At 41.9% G+C, this 17,705-nt stretch overlaps 1 protein-coding gene across 3 annotated transcripts in view; it reads right to left on the bottom strand.

Moving 5' to 3' along the window:
- Positions 1 to 3,508: 3,508 nt before the first annotated feature.
- LOC121547568 (protein tweety homolog 2-like) overlaps positions 3,509 to 17,705 on the bottom strand; it is a 128,023-nt gene continuing 113,826 nt past the window's right edge. The window contains exons 8-15 of one of the 3 annotated variants that reach the window (XM_041858906.1): positions 17,597 to 17,652; positions 7,572 to 7,664; positions 7,386 to 7,478; positions 7,085 to 7,227; positions 6,593 to 6,784; positions 6,279 to 6,357; positions 4,793 to 4,819; positions 3,509 to 4,067 (exon numbers count right to left, since the gene is read on the bottom strand). In XM_041858906.1, the coding sequence (XP_041714840.1) occupies positions 3,987 to 4,067; positions 4,793 to 4,819; positions 6,279 to 6,357; positions 6,593 to 6,784; positions 7,085 to 7,227; positions 7,386 to 7,478; positions 7,572 to 7,664; positions 17,597 to 17,652 (764 nt within the window). In that variant the 3' untranslated portion in view covers positions 3,509 to 3,986. Of the gene's footprint in view, positions 4,068 to 4,792; positions 4,820 to 6,028; positions 6,066 to 6,278; positions 6,358 to 6,592; positions 6,785 to 7,084; positions 7,228 to 7,385; positions 7,479 to 7,571; positions 7,665 to 17,596; positions 17,653 to 17,705 lie in introns of all 3 variants that reach the window. The other 2 variants (XM_041858908.1, XM_041858907.1) reach the window with 2 other exon arrangements.

Genomic DNA, 17,705 nt, shown 5'->3' on the forward strand with positions numbered 1-17,705 from the left:
TTCCTAGGTGTGAGAAGTGTGCAGAAGGGCATGAGACAAAGGAATGTTTAGCATTGGGGAAAGTAGTGGTATGTGCTAATTGTAGGGGTGCCCATGGGGCTGGGGATCAGAAATGTCCTGTGCGAGAGGCAGGTTGAGGTTTCCAGGGTTAGAATAGTGCAGAAGTTGCTGAGACAGTAAAGAAAGTAGAGGAAGATGAGGCAAGGATCCTGAGAGGAGTGGTGTGAGTAGTAGATCTGTACCAGTACAGAGGGATCAAGTTCTTCCACACCGATCTCAGCAAACCATTTCTGTATGGACCTCGCTTTGTGCACGGGGACATTGTCATGCTGGAACAGGAAATGGCCTTCCCCAAACTGTTGCCACAAAGTTGTAAGCACAGAATCGTCTAGAATGTCATTGTATGCTGTAGCGTTAAGATTTCCCTTCACTGGAACTAAAGGGCCTAGCACGAACCATGAAAAACAGCCCCAGACCATTATTCATCCTCCACCAAACTTTACAGTTGCCACTATGCATTTGGGCAGGTAGCGTTCTCCTGGCATCCACCAAACCCAGATTCGTCCATCGGACTGCCAGATGGTGAAGCGTGATTTATCAATGCGTTTCCACTGTTCCAGAGTCCAATGGTGGTGAGCTTTACACCACTCCAGCCGACGCTTCCTATTGCGCATGGTGATCTTAGGCTTGTGTGCGGTTGCTCGGCCATGGAAACCCATTTCAGGAAGCTCCTGACGAACAGTTATTTTGCTGTCGTTGCTTCCAGAGGCAGTTTGGAACTCGGTAGTGAGTGTTGTAACTGAGGACAAATGATTTCTATGCTCTTTACGCGCTTCAGCACTAGGTGGTCCTGTTCTGTGAGCTTGTGTGGCTTACCACTTCGTGGTTGAGCCGTTGTTGCTCCTAGACGTTTCCACTTTACAATAACAGCACTTATAGTTGACCGGGCAGCTCTAGCAGGGCAGAAATTTGACGAACTGACTTGTTGGAAAGGTGGCATCCTGTGACGATGCCACGTTGAAAGTCACTGAGCTCTTCAGTAAGGCCATTCTACTGCCAATGTTTGTCTATGGAGATTACATGACTGTGTACTCTGTTTTATACACTTGTCAGCAACGGGTGTGGCTGAAGTAGCCGAATCCACTAATTTGAAGGGGTGTCAACATACTTTTGTGTATATACAGTGTATATTTAAATAGTGGAGTAGGGTGGTGGGTTTTTTGCGAGTGTAGGGTTAGATGGTAGGGTATTTGTTGCTTTATTTGTGTATATATATACTGTATATATATATTTTTTCAAGCAATGTATAGGGGAGGTAAACTCCAGTTTAGTAGGTGGCGGTAATGCAACATTTATTGGATGCCAACAGCCGTTAAACCTCATCGAAGAGGTTTAAAAAGTTTTGAAAAAGGATGGTTTGCACAGGAGCTCGGTGTAACCCAATGACTATGTAAAATGATATTATCCCTGTACACCTGTGTGGCTAACCAAGTCGTCCTTACATTTACCTAAGGCTGGTGGTCTTTCACATCCACTTAATTATGCGAAGTGTCAGTCAGGTTAGCCACACTTTCATTTTGGGACTTAAAAAAAATATGTGCATAAGGCATTCATTGAATGAAGATACACCAAACACAAGATGAGAATACTCAAAAGTATTTTATTATTAATTCACAATTATATCCTATCTCTGAGGATAGATACACATCAAGCGCCACTCTCAATGGTTGTAGACAGTGCTACTTCACATGCACTCAAACTGAAGAAAAATAATAATAATATTACAAAATCCTACAGAATTAAACATTATCTGACGATAGACCAAACCGGCCTGTTCATTAAGAGTATGATGAAATGTTTTCTCAAAATGGAAGAGAATTATCATTAGTAAGGTTAAAACTGCTAACTGAACACAATTTCACACATCATCGCTTGCAGCCGCTTCCAAGTCATGACCATACCTCAAGTTGATATGGTATTATTACAATACATATACAACCGAATGCCATTATTTAACAACGTCCTCTGAAAAAAAGATCTGATATTGTGGCAGAGCAATGCTCTCCTAAGGGCTTTATTGGTTTAAAACAAGCTACAGATATCGCACAACCCGTGGACAACCCTAAAATGAAATAAAAATACTACAAAATAAGACACAACAATCTGTTACCGTACAAGTTATTTACAGACGTCAACATACAGTATTATTTATATGCGCATCATTTACTGTATGTGGACAAATAACATTTGTAACATGTCTTAGTCGTTCAAATGATTAAATCCTGTGTCAGACACTGTGCAGGACTTTTTGAATGGAGAAGAGCGAGCAACACAGAGGGGTATCTGTGAAAGATCAATGTTGGGCATTGTGTAGGGCATAGTATAGGGCCACTATCCCAGGCCCTTCCATACAGTCAGGTTTGGGTTTGTGCTTCACAAGGTTTCGGTCTGAACTGTATGTGGAAACATAGAACTACTATTATGGCATATGTTGTCTGTTGCATGGAGGGAAAAGGAGGACCCTTCGACAGTCGAAATTACAGTATTCAGTTCTAAGAGTGTGAACATGTATTTTCTGATGTCCTTGTGCTTGGCCAATTTCATCCAGTAAAAATGGGTTGGTATATCAGGTATCAACAGAATGGTATGGTTCCTTCTTTTGACTTGAATACTTAAAGTATTGTGGCTGGTTCCTCCAGATAGTTCAGCAGTCCACATCAAGTCTTTGAAGAGGTCAGGTAGAGAATATATTTTAGCAAGAGAGGAATAGTCACAGGCAGTCATAGACTTATAGTAGATATACTGTAATTATAGAAAATCTGTTTCGGAGAATAGGGAGTGGTTATAGGCCCAAAAACATGCTTCCATTCTTAAAATATGTTTTATAAGAAGTTTCACTTCAAAATAGACTGATACAAATCATTAGTTTCTGAACAATTTAGATCATTATTAAAGTAACTTCCTGTAAAAGTTGCTTTTGTCTCGGAGTGAATGAATCAAGCTAGTGTTAAAATAAATCATTATTATTACAATTTCCATTTTGACACTTTTTTAACACTACTACACAAAGAGATGACAAATACTAGGACTCACTAACTCACCTAAAAACAAATGCAGCAGACAAAACAAAAGAGTGATTTGAATCTAAAGCTATTAGAAAAGTTAAGTGTTATTTCCAAGAGAGCTTGGGCAGGATTGTTTTGACTACACCTTCAGACAGTTATGTGGAACAGTAGGGCTTTGCATTGTTGCATTATCCGGAGACAGCAAGGAAGAGCAGGAGCACCAGGGCCGGATTACCGAATGGACAGGCAGGGCACGTGCCCCCTGGAGGTCGGGGCCCCCCCAGATAGCATATGAACACATCATAAGCAATGGCAAAATGTGTAGAATTGTAGGAAATGTGCTTTAAATGTAAAAATTATATCTCAGTCTCATGGCAAAATGTGTAGAATTGCAGAAAATGTGCTTTAAAACTGCAACATTTTCTCTCATCCTCATGGCAAAATGTGAAGAATACCATGAGATGAGCTATAAAACAGCACATTTTTCTCTCTACCCCATGGCAAAATGTGTTGAAATGCAGGAAGTTAGCTGTTTCCCCAAAGAAATCTGTGTTTTTGGGGGTTGGGGGTCCCCCTGGAGGTAGGTGCCCAGGGGTCCTAAATGTGGTAGTCCAGCCCTGTGGAGCACAGAAATAGAATGAATAGAATCATATAATAGAATATGGGCTGGAGTCATGGTAACTAAGACATACACATTATGCTCTGGGGTTTGGGATGGGACAACTGTGTGTGTGACACCTTTCCTCATATCAGGCCTTGGTCCATTCCAGTGAGTTGGACGAGGATAGGGTCCATGCAGCAGCCACAAAGTCACACACTGCTGGAGTAGTTTTATTTGTGTGTGTGCGTGTTCGCCTGTTTGAGAACCCCTCTTGGAGATGGCAGAAATGAAAGAGAGGAAGGAGGGAGGGAGGAGCAGGTCTATGCCTGGAAATCATTCCCAAAGTGTCTGATCTGGTCCTCAGTCATGGACAGGTATGTAGCCCTCATGCTGGGGGAGTACTGTAGGGGAAAACAGAATATCAAAGGACACACAATTAGAGGCAACACCGGGCAACTTATAGTGAATGACACACACAACAGTATAGAAGAATATAGTACTCTTTCAGAACAGTATCTAACCAGCGAGACAGGAAGGAAGGGTAGGTAGCTAGGGGAGACAATACTGTGCCTATGCCAAGCATTGAGGGGATAACACTGTAGGTCCCTCCTTATTGATCAAGCCTTCTCAGATGGTAGGTGAGACAAGGGGCATACCATGACTCTAGAATTCTATAGCACCAGACCAAGCATGATGACAAGCCTGACGCTCGGCATCTCATGGCGGTAAAAGCTATAGAATTACATAGAGGGAAGGTTTGCGGCATGCACACATAGGGCTGCCCGATGTGTCTCTGAAAACATGTCCGAACCCAGGGAGGAGACGTGAGGATAGGGTACATCACCACACTCCCAACAGCAGGGGGAGACAGACCTGACTGGGTCAAACATACAACTGGAATGATGACGGTGACGAATTAAGATGTAATGAGGATGATGTCATGAACAGTGAGGTTTGCAGTTCAAAGCCATGCCAGAGGTGAAATAGAAAATGCAGTTCCAAAATGAAAATGGAGGTAAATAAAAAAATAGATGATTTGATACAAAGGCATGGGGAAAAGCAACTGGGAGTCTATCTTGTCCTTCAGACAGCAGAGAGGTCCAAAGAGGAGCAGAAAACAACTTACTCTGTTTCTAAATTGCTGAGTGTATACCTCCAAAAGTTGATTAAAAAAAAGAAGGAAGTAAGAAATTAAATACAAACAAACATATAAACAACAAACAAACAAATAAAAAATATAAAAGAAGCTGTTAGCTGAAAAAGTAGAGTGCACGCTTTGCAGAAAGGTAGGTATGAGTCCAGAAAGGCACCACATGACATTACATAATCGTCACAGCCAAATTGGCTAAAGACTGGTAGTAGAGAGAGAGGGCAGGGGAACGCACCGAGGTAGATACGGTATAACACTTTAGGGCTCGTCCCAAATGGCCCCCTATCTAATCCACTGCTTTTAAAATAAAATAAATAAGATGTTGTATTGGTGCCATTTGGGACTCAGCATTAGTCTCAGGTAAAAACCTTATATTCAGTCAAATATAAAAACATCATCCCATGGGAAGGATGGCAGGCAGCTACAGTAGATTTAAACAGACTCCGATACCCATAATATATGAGATCTGTCTCTTTATCAAATGTCATTAGGCACAGCAGGCCTATGAAAGGTTAAGCTTGATGAAACATTTAGTCATCCTAAAAACGTGGCCTGTCTCCTCAACAGGAAAGGAGAATAGATCTAAAGAGCTGCCACTACGAGGCCCTAGATGGAGGTGAATTTATCATGAGGACCAGGAAGAGTGAGAGAAATAAAGAGAGAGGGAGAGAGAGATACTTTTAGAGAGAAGGAAAGTGACCAAATAGGGACTAACACCAGTGACATCTTCCCCTGGGCATTGGTCTAAGTAACACGCTTCCAACTCATCTTAAATACATGTACAGTACAGTATGTCCACGTTAAACTTCTCTCTCAATGTCCTACTCCTTCTGTAATGAGTCAGCAATTTACAGTTATGGTAGATAGACAGGTAAAGGCACAAAGTTAGCAGTGTGCTCTGTGATATGTGATTAAAATTATGATCATGATCAAAATCCTTACTGATGGATTTCAATATTGGAAATGTATTATCATATGGACGTCATATCTTGTGAAAAACTCTCACATCACAACTCATGAGAAACAAACTACAAGACCAACTTCAAGTCAAAGTAACACTGACTTGAGCAAGTTAAGGAAGGCATCATGCAGAGAGAGCATCATATGGGGAAACGCCTCAAGCTAGAGTTAAAAAGCAGTCTGAGCCCTAGCTGTCAGGTCTTTACCAGAGCTGACATGCAAACAGAAAATAAACAAAGGAACAAGTCCTACCGGGTCACTGAATCAATTAAATAACAGAACAGAAATCCTGGTGATGAGAGAGAGATCAGTATTACAATGCAGATTGACTTGAGAGTATGTGGGACAGTGGCATCAGGGATGGGATCAATTTCAATTCAGTCAATTCAGAAAGCAAACTGACATTTCAAACTGAAATTACAATTCCAATTTTCCACATTGGAATTGACCCCAACCCTGTGTGACATCACAAGAAAGACATGGCCTCTGGGACCCAACGCACCGAGGGGGGCGGGGAGCCTCTCCCGATCAGAGGAACATTCTCGTACCGCGGGTTCCCCCCGAACAGCGCCGACTGGTTCCTGAGAAGGGCGAGAGAGGGAGAGCGAAGGAGAGAGTCAAACAAACATTCCCTATCACCAAAAAAGTGGCCATCGCACAAGAACATAGCACTTTGGGCCAGTATGTCATCTTTGCGATTATGATCACTACATTTCAGTTAGCTTTACTTAAGCTTCAGTATGTTCATACGTATAGCACACCAGACTGTGCATTACCATACATTCCACACCAGACCAGGGCTGGACTCTGACTCACATGTACTCTGAAACGGGTGCATTGGACACAGCCTGTGCGGCAGGTGGGTGGAGGCTGCTCTGGCTGCCCATACTGCTGCTGTAGCTGCAGAAGCTGTGCATGTTGGTGGCATGGTTGGGGTTGTGGGCCGTCATGCGTCTGGCCTGAGGGTTAAACGGGTCCTCCTCGTCTATATCGTCATAGTCACGCTCCCTGGAGAGAAGAGAAAGGGTGGTCAGGAGAATAGATTTTGAGGATGATTTAGTGACTTGTTATAGTGTATGTACAGTATAAACACAAAGGATGTATACACTCTTGTTCTATAAAAGGGCGATAGAGAGAGAGAAAGATAGTGATTGATTCTTACTAGCACTGGTTTTGCTATTCTCGTGATCATGATATGTGGTTGTCTTACCTACTTTAGCAAAATGCTCTGGATAAGAGTGTCTGCTAAATGACTAAAATGTAATGTAAATGTATTGAAAGAGACTCAGTGGGAGGGCCCCCCCTGACCTGCTGGCGATATGTGTCCATGCCCGGGGGATGGCACACAGCATGGCACAGAAGGCACAAATTGCCAGGATGGAGAAGAGGCATAGGTATAGCAGGCCCTCCACCCCGTCATAACACACACCGATCAGCGCATCCAGGTAGTCCTACAGCGTGGAGGGAGGAAACACACACACACACACATTAGCAGATAGCAGACAATGTCTGTCTGAGACATGTTGTGAAGTGAAGAGATGTACACAGCAGAGCCACTGTCCTGTAGAACTAGATCCATGCAGTGGGATTCAGTGGTGGTGTCCTGTACCTTGTTGAGTCCTCTACAGTCCAGCAGGGCAGTCAACTGGTGGAGGCTAGCCTCTGAGGAGTTGAGCAGGTGCTGGATGCCCAATAGGTCTCTCTGTCGAGAAGACAAGTGTAGGATTCAGTACTCATAAAATGATATGCTTACACAGACCAGACACATTATGCCACAGGAAAATGAAACACTGACCTCAGCGGTGGGGAAGAGAGGCACAGCGAACTGCAGCAGGCCCTGTATTTGGATCTGCATGGTGGTCAGAGACCTCTGGAAGATGGTCAGAGACTGCAAAAACACACACAAAACAACATGTCAACTTCTGGGTATTGTACATTTAAAGGGATAATTCACCCCCAGAAATAACAATCATGAAACTCCTGTCAAGTTGGTGAAAGCCTATGTTCTATCAATGGGTAAAAAAAAACATCCCCCATGATTTAACTTCTAAGTGGCCCGTCTGTGAAATCAGGAAATCGTGTAGAACGCGTCATAGCTACATGGTTCTCCTCACTAGAGATACGGGATAACACACTGTCACATTTCATAACACTTTTAAGACAATTGCCTGCACTCCAGATCACCAAATCAGCCAATAGATTGTATGGGCATACTTGTCTAGAACACATCCATCCGTTTATATCATCATGACAAAGTATATATTTCACTTAGGTGTGCTCAATCTAAACACTGTACCAAATGATTCAACTCAGTTTCTCCTTCAAGTACCATCTCCCAATGCGCCCTGTGTGTCTGTGGGAAACATGGGAAAGTGTTGTTGTTGACATAGCAACATACTCCGCACTCTGGGCAGAGAGGAACTGCAAGCTGAACTCGGTGAGATTGATCGAAATTGGGGAGAAAAAGGGGGTAAAAATAATTAATATATATTTTTTAAACTTGGTGATATAGACTCCTAAATTGATGGCGCTGTTTGTTTAGGCGATTTTACAGCTAGCTAGCTAACTACCGTTGAAGTCGGAAGTTTACATACACTTAGGTTGGAATCATTAAAACTCGTTTTTCAACCACTCCACAAATGTCTTGTTAACAAACTATAGTTTTGGCAAATCGGTTAGGACTTCTACTTTGTGCATGACACAAGTAATTTTTCCAACAATTCTTTACAGACAGACTATTTCACTTATAATTCACTGTATCACAATTCCAGTGGGTCAGAAGTTTACATACACTAAGTTGACGGTGCCTTTAAACAGCTTGGAAAATTCCAGAAAATGATGTCATGGCTTTAAAAGCTGCTGATACGCTAATTGACATCATTTGAGTCAATTGGAGGTGTACCTGTGGATGTATTTCAAGGCCTACCTTCAAACTCAGTGCCTCTTTGCTTGACATCATGGTAAAATCAAAAGAAATCAGCCAAGACCTCAGAAACAAAAGTCTGGTTCATCCTTGGGAGCAATTTCCAAACGCCTGAAGGTACCACGTTCATCTGTACAAACAATAGTACGCAAGTATAAACACCATGGGACCACGCAGCCGTCATACCACTCTAGAGATGAACGTACTTTGGTGCAAAAAGTGCAAATCAATCCCAGAACAACAGCAAAGGACCGTGTGAAGATGCTGGAGGAAACAGATACAAAAGTATCTATATCCACAGTAAAACGAGTCCTATATCGACATATCCTGAAAGTCCGCTCAGCAAGGAAGAAGCCACTGCTCCAAAACCGCCATAAAAAAGCCAGACTACGGTTTGCAACTGCAGTATAAAAAATGATGTATGCACTCACTAACTGTAAGTCGCTCTGGATAAGAGCATCTGCTAAATGACTTAAATGTTATGTTTGGAGGAAAAAGAGGTCTGGTGCACTTCACAAAATAGATGGCATCATGAGGAAGGAAAATTATGTGGATATATTGAAGCAACATCTCAAGACATCAGTCAGGAAGTTAAAGCTTGGTCGCAAATGGACAATGACCCCAAGCATACTTCCAAAGTTGTGGCAAAATGGCTTAAGGACAACAAAGTCAAGGTATTGGAGTGGCCATCACAAAGACCTGACCTCAATCCTATAGAAGATTTGTGGGCAGAACTGAAAAAGCGTGTGCGAGCAAGGAGGCCTACAAACCTGACTCTGTTACACCAGCTCTGTCAGAAGGAATGGGACAAAATTCACCCAACTTATTGTGGGAAGCTTGTAGAAGGCTACCTGAAACGGCTGACCCAAGTTAAACAATTTAAAGGCAATGCTACCAAATACTAATTGAGTGTATGTAAACTTCTGACCCACTGGGAATGTGATGAAAGAAATAAAAGCTGAAATAAATCTCTCTACTATTATTCTGACATTTCACATTCTTAAAATAAAGTGGTGATCCTAACTGACCTAAGACAGGGAATTTTTACTAGGGTTAAATGTCAGGAATTGTGAAAAACTGAGTTTAAATGTAGTTGGTTATGGTGTATGTAAACTTCCAACTTCAACTGTACTTCACATGCTGATATTGACTTTGGTATTAATGTGTGTAGTTACGTTTGTTAGCTAGCCAGCCTGCCCAGAGAGCAAGCAGTGGGTTTTGTAGTCGACTCGAGCTGCAACAGATTTCCACAACGATTTTTCACATGTTGCTACCAACCTTGCTATAACGACAAAATGAAACATTTGTTCACAAAAAAATATTGTTTTTGGGGCCTCCCGAGTGGCACAGCGGTCTAAGGCACTGACTGCAATGCAATGCTAGAGGCGTCACTACAGACCTGGGTTCGATCCCGGGCTGTATCACAACCGGCTGTGATCGGGAGTCCCATAGGGCGGCGCACAATTGGCCCAGCGCCATCCGGGTTAGGGAAGGGTTTGGCTCATCGTGCTCTAGCGACTCCTTGTGGTGGGCCGGGCGCCTGCAGGCTGACCTCAGTCATCAGGTGAACGGTGTTTCCTCCGACACATTGGTGCGGCTGGCTTCCAGGTTAAGCAGGCAAGAAGCGTGGTTTGGCAGGTCATGTTTCGGAGGATGCATGACTCAACCTTCGCCTCCCGATCCCGTTGGGGAGTTGCAGCAATGACACAAGATCGAAAAAGGGAGTAAAAAAAATCATAAAAATATTGTTTTCACATATTAGTGTTAGTAATACTGTTAATCGTAGGAATTAGTGGTTTGGGGTGAATTATCCCTTTAATACACTAGTGGGCTTGTCAGTTCGGCTTTTGTCCAGCAGAGGGCGACAAAAGCCAATCATTAACAGCAAGCTAGTCTCATCCAACAGAATCTGTACGATCCGCCCTGTGCACTCCACCCCAGAACAGCAAGTAGACTGTAAATCACATGAATTTACCCCTTAGACACTGATCTAAGGAATTTTGGGAGTGTAGGCTGATCCTAGAGCTGATCCTACTTCTGACCGTAGTGTGAACCCTATGACTCAAACCCTACACAGCAAATTCTCCAGTGTAAAAAAAAAAAAAAAAAGAACACAGAGTGTTAAATCAACACTGGAAGTGATGAGTCTGTGGACCAATATAGATACCGGAACAGTGTTAAATTAACACACTGTGAGTGCCTTGCCTTTCGAGTAAATTGTAGAGTTACCACCCATGACTTATATTGGTTAGTGACATAGACATTGTTGCGTTCATCCATTTTCGGTCCTATTGAATACACCAAGTGAGATCCTAAGTGAACATGTTATCATAAAAACGCTAAAATCTTTAACACAATACCATATGTAGATGGCCTAGTTTTACCCTAAAAAAAGGGCCTGAAACTCATACACATCACGTTGAACCAAAACCAAGCCCATCATTATCATATTTCCCAGCATGCTCTATTGCAGGTTGATTTGTTGCACCCATTACTGAAATGTTTGTTCCAGTTTAAATGTCTTAAGTAGTGTTTCTAAACCTGGTAGTCATTCTGAATAAAAATTCCAACAGTTGGCTATTCTAACTCTGTCTGGATTCCAATTGGAGTTCCGTATCACTTTGCAAGCCAGCATAATGTAATTTGCAGGTAAGTGTGAAATTGTGTTAACTTTCCCAAAATTACCAGGTTTTCCAAAAATCCTGTTTGGATGTTTCCTGGAAATGGAAACAGGAAATTTGAAATCCTTCAACCAGGATTTTTGGAAAATCTGCAAATTCTGGGAAAGTCACTGGAAGTTTTCAACCTTACTTCCAAATCTAATGTGGCGTGTGTGAACTTATAACTAAAGGTACAAAGGATGACCTTACAGGGTTACCACTACTGTGATAAGTGTTTGTAACCCTTTAGGAACAAATCTAATAATTTTTTCCCCAAAGTGTAATACACTGGCCTGAAGCATTGGTTTACACACCACATCAGGCCTACAAATCATATCATGCTGGCTTGCAAGGTGATGTGTAATTCCTATTGGAATCCAGCCAGTGTTGGGATATACATCTTCTCGCAACCTGTATTCAGAATAACTACCAGGAACGCTAAGCAATGAGACTACCTAAAGAATCTAAACTGGAACAACCATTTGTGGGTGCAATAATTTCAAGTAACATACTGGATTAGTTTAGAAAATGTTTGTAAATTATATTTGAGTAGCATAAGATTAATTCATTAATCAATCAATGCACAAACATAAATATTGAAACAAACAATTCATAAAAATCTACCTGCAATAGAGCATGCTGGGAAATATTATAATGGTCGGCGTGGTTTTGGTTCAAAGTAATGTGTATGAGTTTCATTTTTTTTGGTAAGATAAATTAGTATTTTTATTTTCTAACAATACAAATCATACATAGACAAAAGACAATAGACAGCTGTACACACATTTCAGCAACCATCAATGACATCACACCTGCTCAGACCAACATGTTCTCACCACATCCATACCCATCCCGTTTGTCTCACAACAACAACATTCCCTCTCATTCTTCATCCCTTGGACATTTCAAGTGCTTGTAACACTCTATGCCATTTGGCCTCAAATTGCGCTATTTCAATATTTCAATAATAAAGCATTTGATTCATCCGCTGTCTTAACGATAGAGGATAATTTGATTTCCAGTTTTCAAGTAAACATGTTTTTCAAAATGATTGAAAAGAAAAGTATAGTCCAACCCATTGGGTATCTCACTGCAACCTCATATGCCACGTCTTGAAATATACATATACAGTGAGGAAAAAAAGTATTTGATACCCTGCTGATTTTGTATGTTTGCCCACTGACAAAGACTTGATCAGTCTATCATTTTAAAGGTAGGTTTATTTGAACAGTGAGAGACAGAATAACAACAAAAAAATCTAGAAAAACGCATGTCAAAAATGTTATAAATGGATTTCCATTTTAAGAAGGGAAATAAGTATTTGACCCCTCTGCAAAACATGACTTAGTACTTGGTGGCAAAACCCTTGTTGGCAATCACAGAGGTCAGACTTTTCTTGTAGTTGGCCACCAGGTTTGCACACATCTCAGGAGGGATTTTGTCCCACTCCTCTTTGCAGATCTTCTCCAAGTCATTAAGGTTTTGATCTTGACGTTTGGCAACTCGAACCTTCAGCTCCCTCCACAGATTTTCTATGGGATTAAGGTCTGGAGACTGGCTAGGCCACTCCAGGACCTTAATGTGCTTCTTCTTGAGCCACTCCGTTGTTGCCTTGGCCGTGTGTTTTGGGTCATTGTCATGCTGGAATACCCATCCACGACCCATTTTCAATGCCCTGGCTGAGGGAAGGAGGTTCTCACCCAAGATTTGAAAGTACATGACCCCGTCCATCGTCCCTTTGATGCGGTGAAGTTGTCCTGTCCCCTTAGCAGAAAAACACCCCCAAAGCATAATGTTTCCACCTCCATGTTTGACGGTGGGGATGGTGTTCTTGAGGTCATAGGCAGCATTCCTCTGCAGGATTTCAGTCCTTCACGGCGTAGTGTGTTACCAATTGTTTTCTTGGTGACTATGGTCCCAGCTGCCTTGAGATCATTGACAAGATCCTCCCGTGTAGTTCTGGGCTGATTCCTCACCGTTCTCATGATCATTGCAACTCCACAAGGTGAGATCTTGCATGGAGCCCCAGGCCGAGGGAGATTGACAGGTCTTTTGTGTTTCTTCCATTTGCGAATAATCGCACCAACTGTTGTCACCTTCTCACCAAGCTGCTTGGCGATGGTCTTGTAGCCCATTCCAGCCTTATGTAGGTCTACAATCTTGTTCCTGGCATCCTTGGAGAGCTCTTTGGTCTTGGCCATGGTGGAGAGTTTGGAATCTGATTGATTGATTGCTTCTGTGGACAGGTGTCTTTTATACAGGTAACAAGTTGAGATTAGGAGCACTCCCTTTAGGGTGGGGCTCTTAACTTCAGCCAATTACCTGTATAAAAGACACCTGGGAGTCAGAAATCTTTCTGATTGAGAGGGGGGTCAAATACTTATTTCCCACATTAAAATGCAAATCAATTTATAACATTTTTGACATGCTTTTTCTGGATTTTTTTGTTGTTATTCTGTCTCTCACTGTTCAAATAAACCTACCATTAAAATTATAGACTGATAATTTCTTTGTCAGTGGGCAAATGTACAAAATCAGCAGGGGATCAAATACTTTTTTCCCTCACTGTAGACTTCACGTATTTAATACATTTCGGGTCTTGAAGATGCGCCCTGTTCATTCTACATATTCTGTCACTAAGTGTCTTTTCTGTTGGTATAATTAAGCATGATAAAGGAGAATGATCAGTTTTCACAGTCATGGATTTTTTTTAACCAGTATATTGTTGAGCACATTTTTGTAGAATAAAATGTAGTCAATTCTTGAATAGCTTTTCTTATTTTGAGAAAAAAATGAGTACTCTTTTGTAGTTGGGAATAGTAATCTCCAGCTGTCTTGTAAATTATTTGTAGAGATGAAAATGTTCAGCCTCCTTGGAGGCTCCTTGAATTTCCCTTTTTTATTGCTGTGTCTGTCTAACTTGCCGAATGTGTGATTTAGGTCGCTTGCTAAAATAATAGTTCCTGTCTGGATTTGATCTAATATAGCCTGAATTAAATCTAAAAACACCAGATGTGCCACTGGGGGGATATACAATGAAATCAATGTGTATATTTCACCATATAAGGAACAATTCTAAATGAGAAAATAGCCTTTTTGGTCTGTGTGCTGGGATATAAGGGAAAATGGGTGTATTCTTGTTTATCAGGATGCCTACACCTCAGCTGTTTCTACAGTAGTTGGCAGCATAAATCTCTCCAAACCAGCTCCTCTTTAAAGGTCCCGAGCAGTCATTCTGAATCCAATGTAAAATAGCCTGTTGAGTGACAAAAATATCACCCATAATGTTTTTGGGGAAAGAAATGCTCAAAATGTGAGAAAATGTACCCTTTCTCTCATGGCTAACTACCAGGAACTTGGATGTAGTGAGCAGTGTTGCAGTAAAACTATCTCAAGCTAATTTGGTGATACACAAAGCAACTCAAACAATATTGAAATTGCATCATAGATGTCCCCAAAAAATTATGCATCTCCCAATTTTGTATGTCACTTGTGATGCAATGCACAGCAGCACTGACGGATGTGTTGACATGACAACAACGTCAGAGTTCTGAATGACCCTTCCCTCCCTTTTGTTCCATGCTGGCTGCTAGCTAACACCAGACACAGATGAGAGGGGAAACATATACAGTGCATTCTGAAAGTATTCAGACCCCTTCCCTTTTTCCATATTTTGTTACGTTACAGCCGTATTCAAAAATGTATATATATATATATATATATATTTTAAATCTGCAATCTACACAAAATACCCCATAATGTCAAAGCGAAAACAGGTTTTTAGAAATGTTTGCAAATGTATTAAATATAGAAAACATAAATACCTTATTTACATAAGTATTCAGACCCTTTGCTATGAGACTCGAAATTGAGCTCAGGTGCATCCTGTTTCCATTGATCATCATTGAGATGTTTCTACAACTTGATTGGAGTCCACCTGTGGTAAATTCAACTGATTGCACATGATTTGGAAAGGCACACACCTTTCTATATAAGGTCCCACAGTTGACAGTGCATGTCAGAGCAAAACCCAAGCCATGAGGTCGAAGGAAATATCCGTAGAGCTCAGAGACAGGATTGTGTCAAGGCACAGATCTGGAGAAGGGTACTAAAACATTTCTGCAGCATTGAAGGTCCCCAAGAAAACAGTGGCCTCCATCATTCTTAAATGGAAGAAGTTTGGAACTACCAAGACTCTTCCTAGAGCTGGCCGCCCGGCCAAACTGAGCAATTGGGGGAGAAGGGCCTGATCGTCACTCTCACAGAGCTCCAGAGTTCCTCTGTGGATATGGGAGAACCTTCCAGAAGGACAACCATCTCTGCAGGACTCCACCAATCAGGCCTTTATGGTAGAGTGGCCAGACAGAAGTCACTCCTCAGTAAAAGGCACATGACAGCCCGCTTGGAGTTTCTCTGGTCTGATGAAACCAAGAATAAACTCTTTGGCCTGAATGCCAAGCGTCACATCTGGAGGAAACCTGACACCATCCCTACGGTGAAGGATGGTGGTGGCAGCATCATGCTGTGGGGATGTTTGTTGAACCCGATCAAACATTTCTGGAGAGACCTGAAAATAGCTGTGCAGCAATGCTCCCATCCAACCTGACAGTGCTTGAGAGGATCTGCAGAGAAGAATGGGAGAAACTCCCCAAATACTGGTGTGCCAAGCTTGTAGCGTCATACCCAAGAAGACTCGAGGCTGTAATCGCTGCCAAAGGTGCTTCAACAAGGTACTGAGTAAAGGGTCTGAATATTTATGTAAATGTTATATTTCAGTTTTTGCAAAAAAATCTAAAAACATGTTTTTGCTTTGTCATTATGGGGTATTGTGTGTAGATTGATGAGGGGGAAACAACTATTTAATCCATTTTAGAATAAGGCTGTAACGTAACAAAATGTGGAAAAGGTCAAGGGGTCTGAATACTTCCCGAATGCAAATTTCATTACATTTGCTGACACCCTACAGCCTACACCCTTATGTACAAGTTTGAGGCCCCTGTATTAGGATAAAACTAGGCCCTCAAAATAAGGCCTCATGAAATATGTAAGGTATTTTGTTAAATAATAACAAAAAAGAATGATAACATATTCGCTTAGGATCTCACTTGGTAAAGTCCATAGGACCGAAAATGGATGAATGCAACCATGTCTCTGTCATTAACAAATACAGTCATGATTGGTAACTCTACAATTTACTCGAAAGGCAAGCCACTCTGGGAAATATTTTAATAAGGCTTTACACTAAGCAGTGTGTTAATTTAAGACTGTTCTGGTGTCTATATGGGTCCACATACGCAACACTTTCAGTGTTGATTTAACACTCTCAGTGTTAATTTTGTTTTGTTTTTTAACACTGGAGAATTTGCTGTGTAGATTTAAATCATCAAATGACATCTAACAGCATTAATGGGTTAACCTGTCACATCACAGTAAATCAAAACATAGTTTGAGTGTCCCCAACCATTACAAAATATACTGGGACAATAAGTGCCCAATGGTACAGACAGTCCTTAATTGAAGCAAGACACAGTCTATTACCCCACACCAGCAGCTATAGCAGCAGCCATAATTTACCTTCTTTGATCTAAAAATGTTCCGAATTTGTCTCGGTGGCATGTCTACGATCCAATAACTGTGTGTGTGTGTGTGTGTGCATGCGTGTATGTGTGTCTCAGTGAGCGATCTCTGTGTTTCCGTGCTCAGGTGAATGTGTGCTGACTGAGCAGGCTGGGTAACGCTTGCCTGCACTCTGTTGCTGCATTCTCTTGATCCTTAGGGGCATGTTTACAAGCACAGCATAATAGGATCTGAACTCTATTGAGTTATGGAGCTAGCTGAGGCTGGAGAGAGAAAGATACTTCTCACTGCCCTGACCTAAAAACCTCCTCCTCTCCTTCTGAGAGACTTGGAGACCTTGCTGAACCCCTTGAGGGAGATGGAGAGAGAGAAGGATGGAGGGGAGGGGGGGGAGAGAGAGAGAGAGAGAGAGAGAGAGAGAGAGAGAGAGAGAGAGAGAGAGAGAGAGAGAGAGAGAGAGAGAGAGAGAGAGAGAGAGAGAGAGAGAGAGAGAGAGAGAGAGAGAGAGAGAGAGAGAGAGAGAGAGAGAGTACAAGACAGTTAGAAGAGGAGGGGTGTAGAGGTAGAGAAAAAGAGACAGAAAGAGGTCAGATAGAAACAGGGAGACAGAAAGGTCAAAGCAGGTTTCATTGACCCTGTGCTTGTGGTGATGAGTATTACCTGCTGGAATGGGTTGGTGAGGGTCTGGCTGCAGTACAGGTAGTAATGCACTATATCTGTAGAGGACAGGGATACACCAACAACAAGTCAGAAAGACTACAGCCCGGGG

This window comes from Coregonus clupeaformis, chromosome 31, assembly GCF_020615455.1.
Source record: "Coregonus clupeaformis isolate EN_2021a chromosome 31, ASM2061545v1, whole genome shotgun sequence".
Classification (NCBI taxonomy): Eukaryota; Metazoa; Chordata; class Actinopteri; order Salmoniformes; family Salmonidae; genus Coregonus; species Coregonus clupeaformis.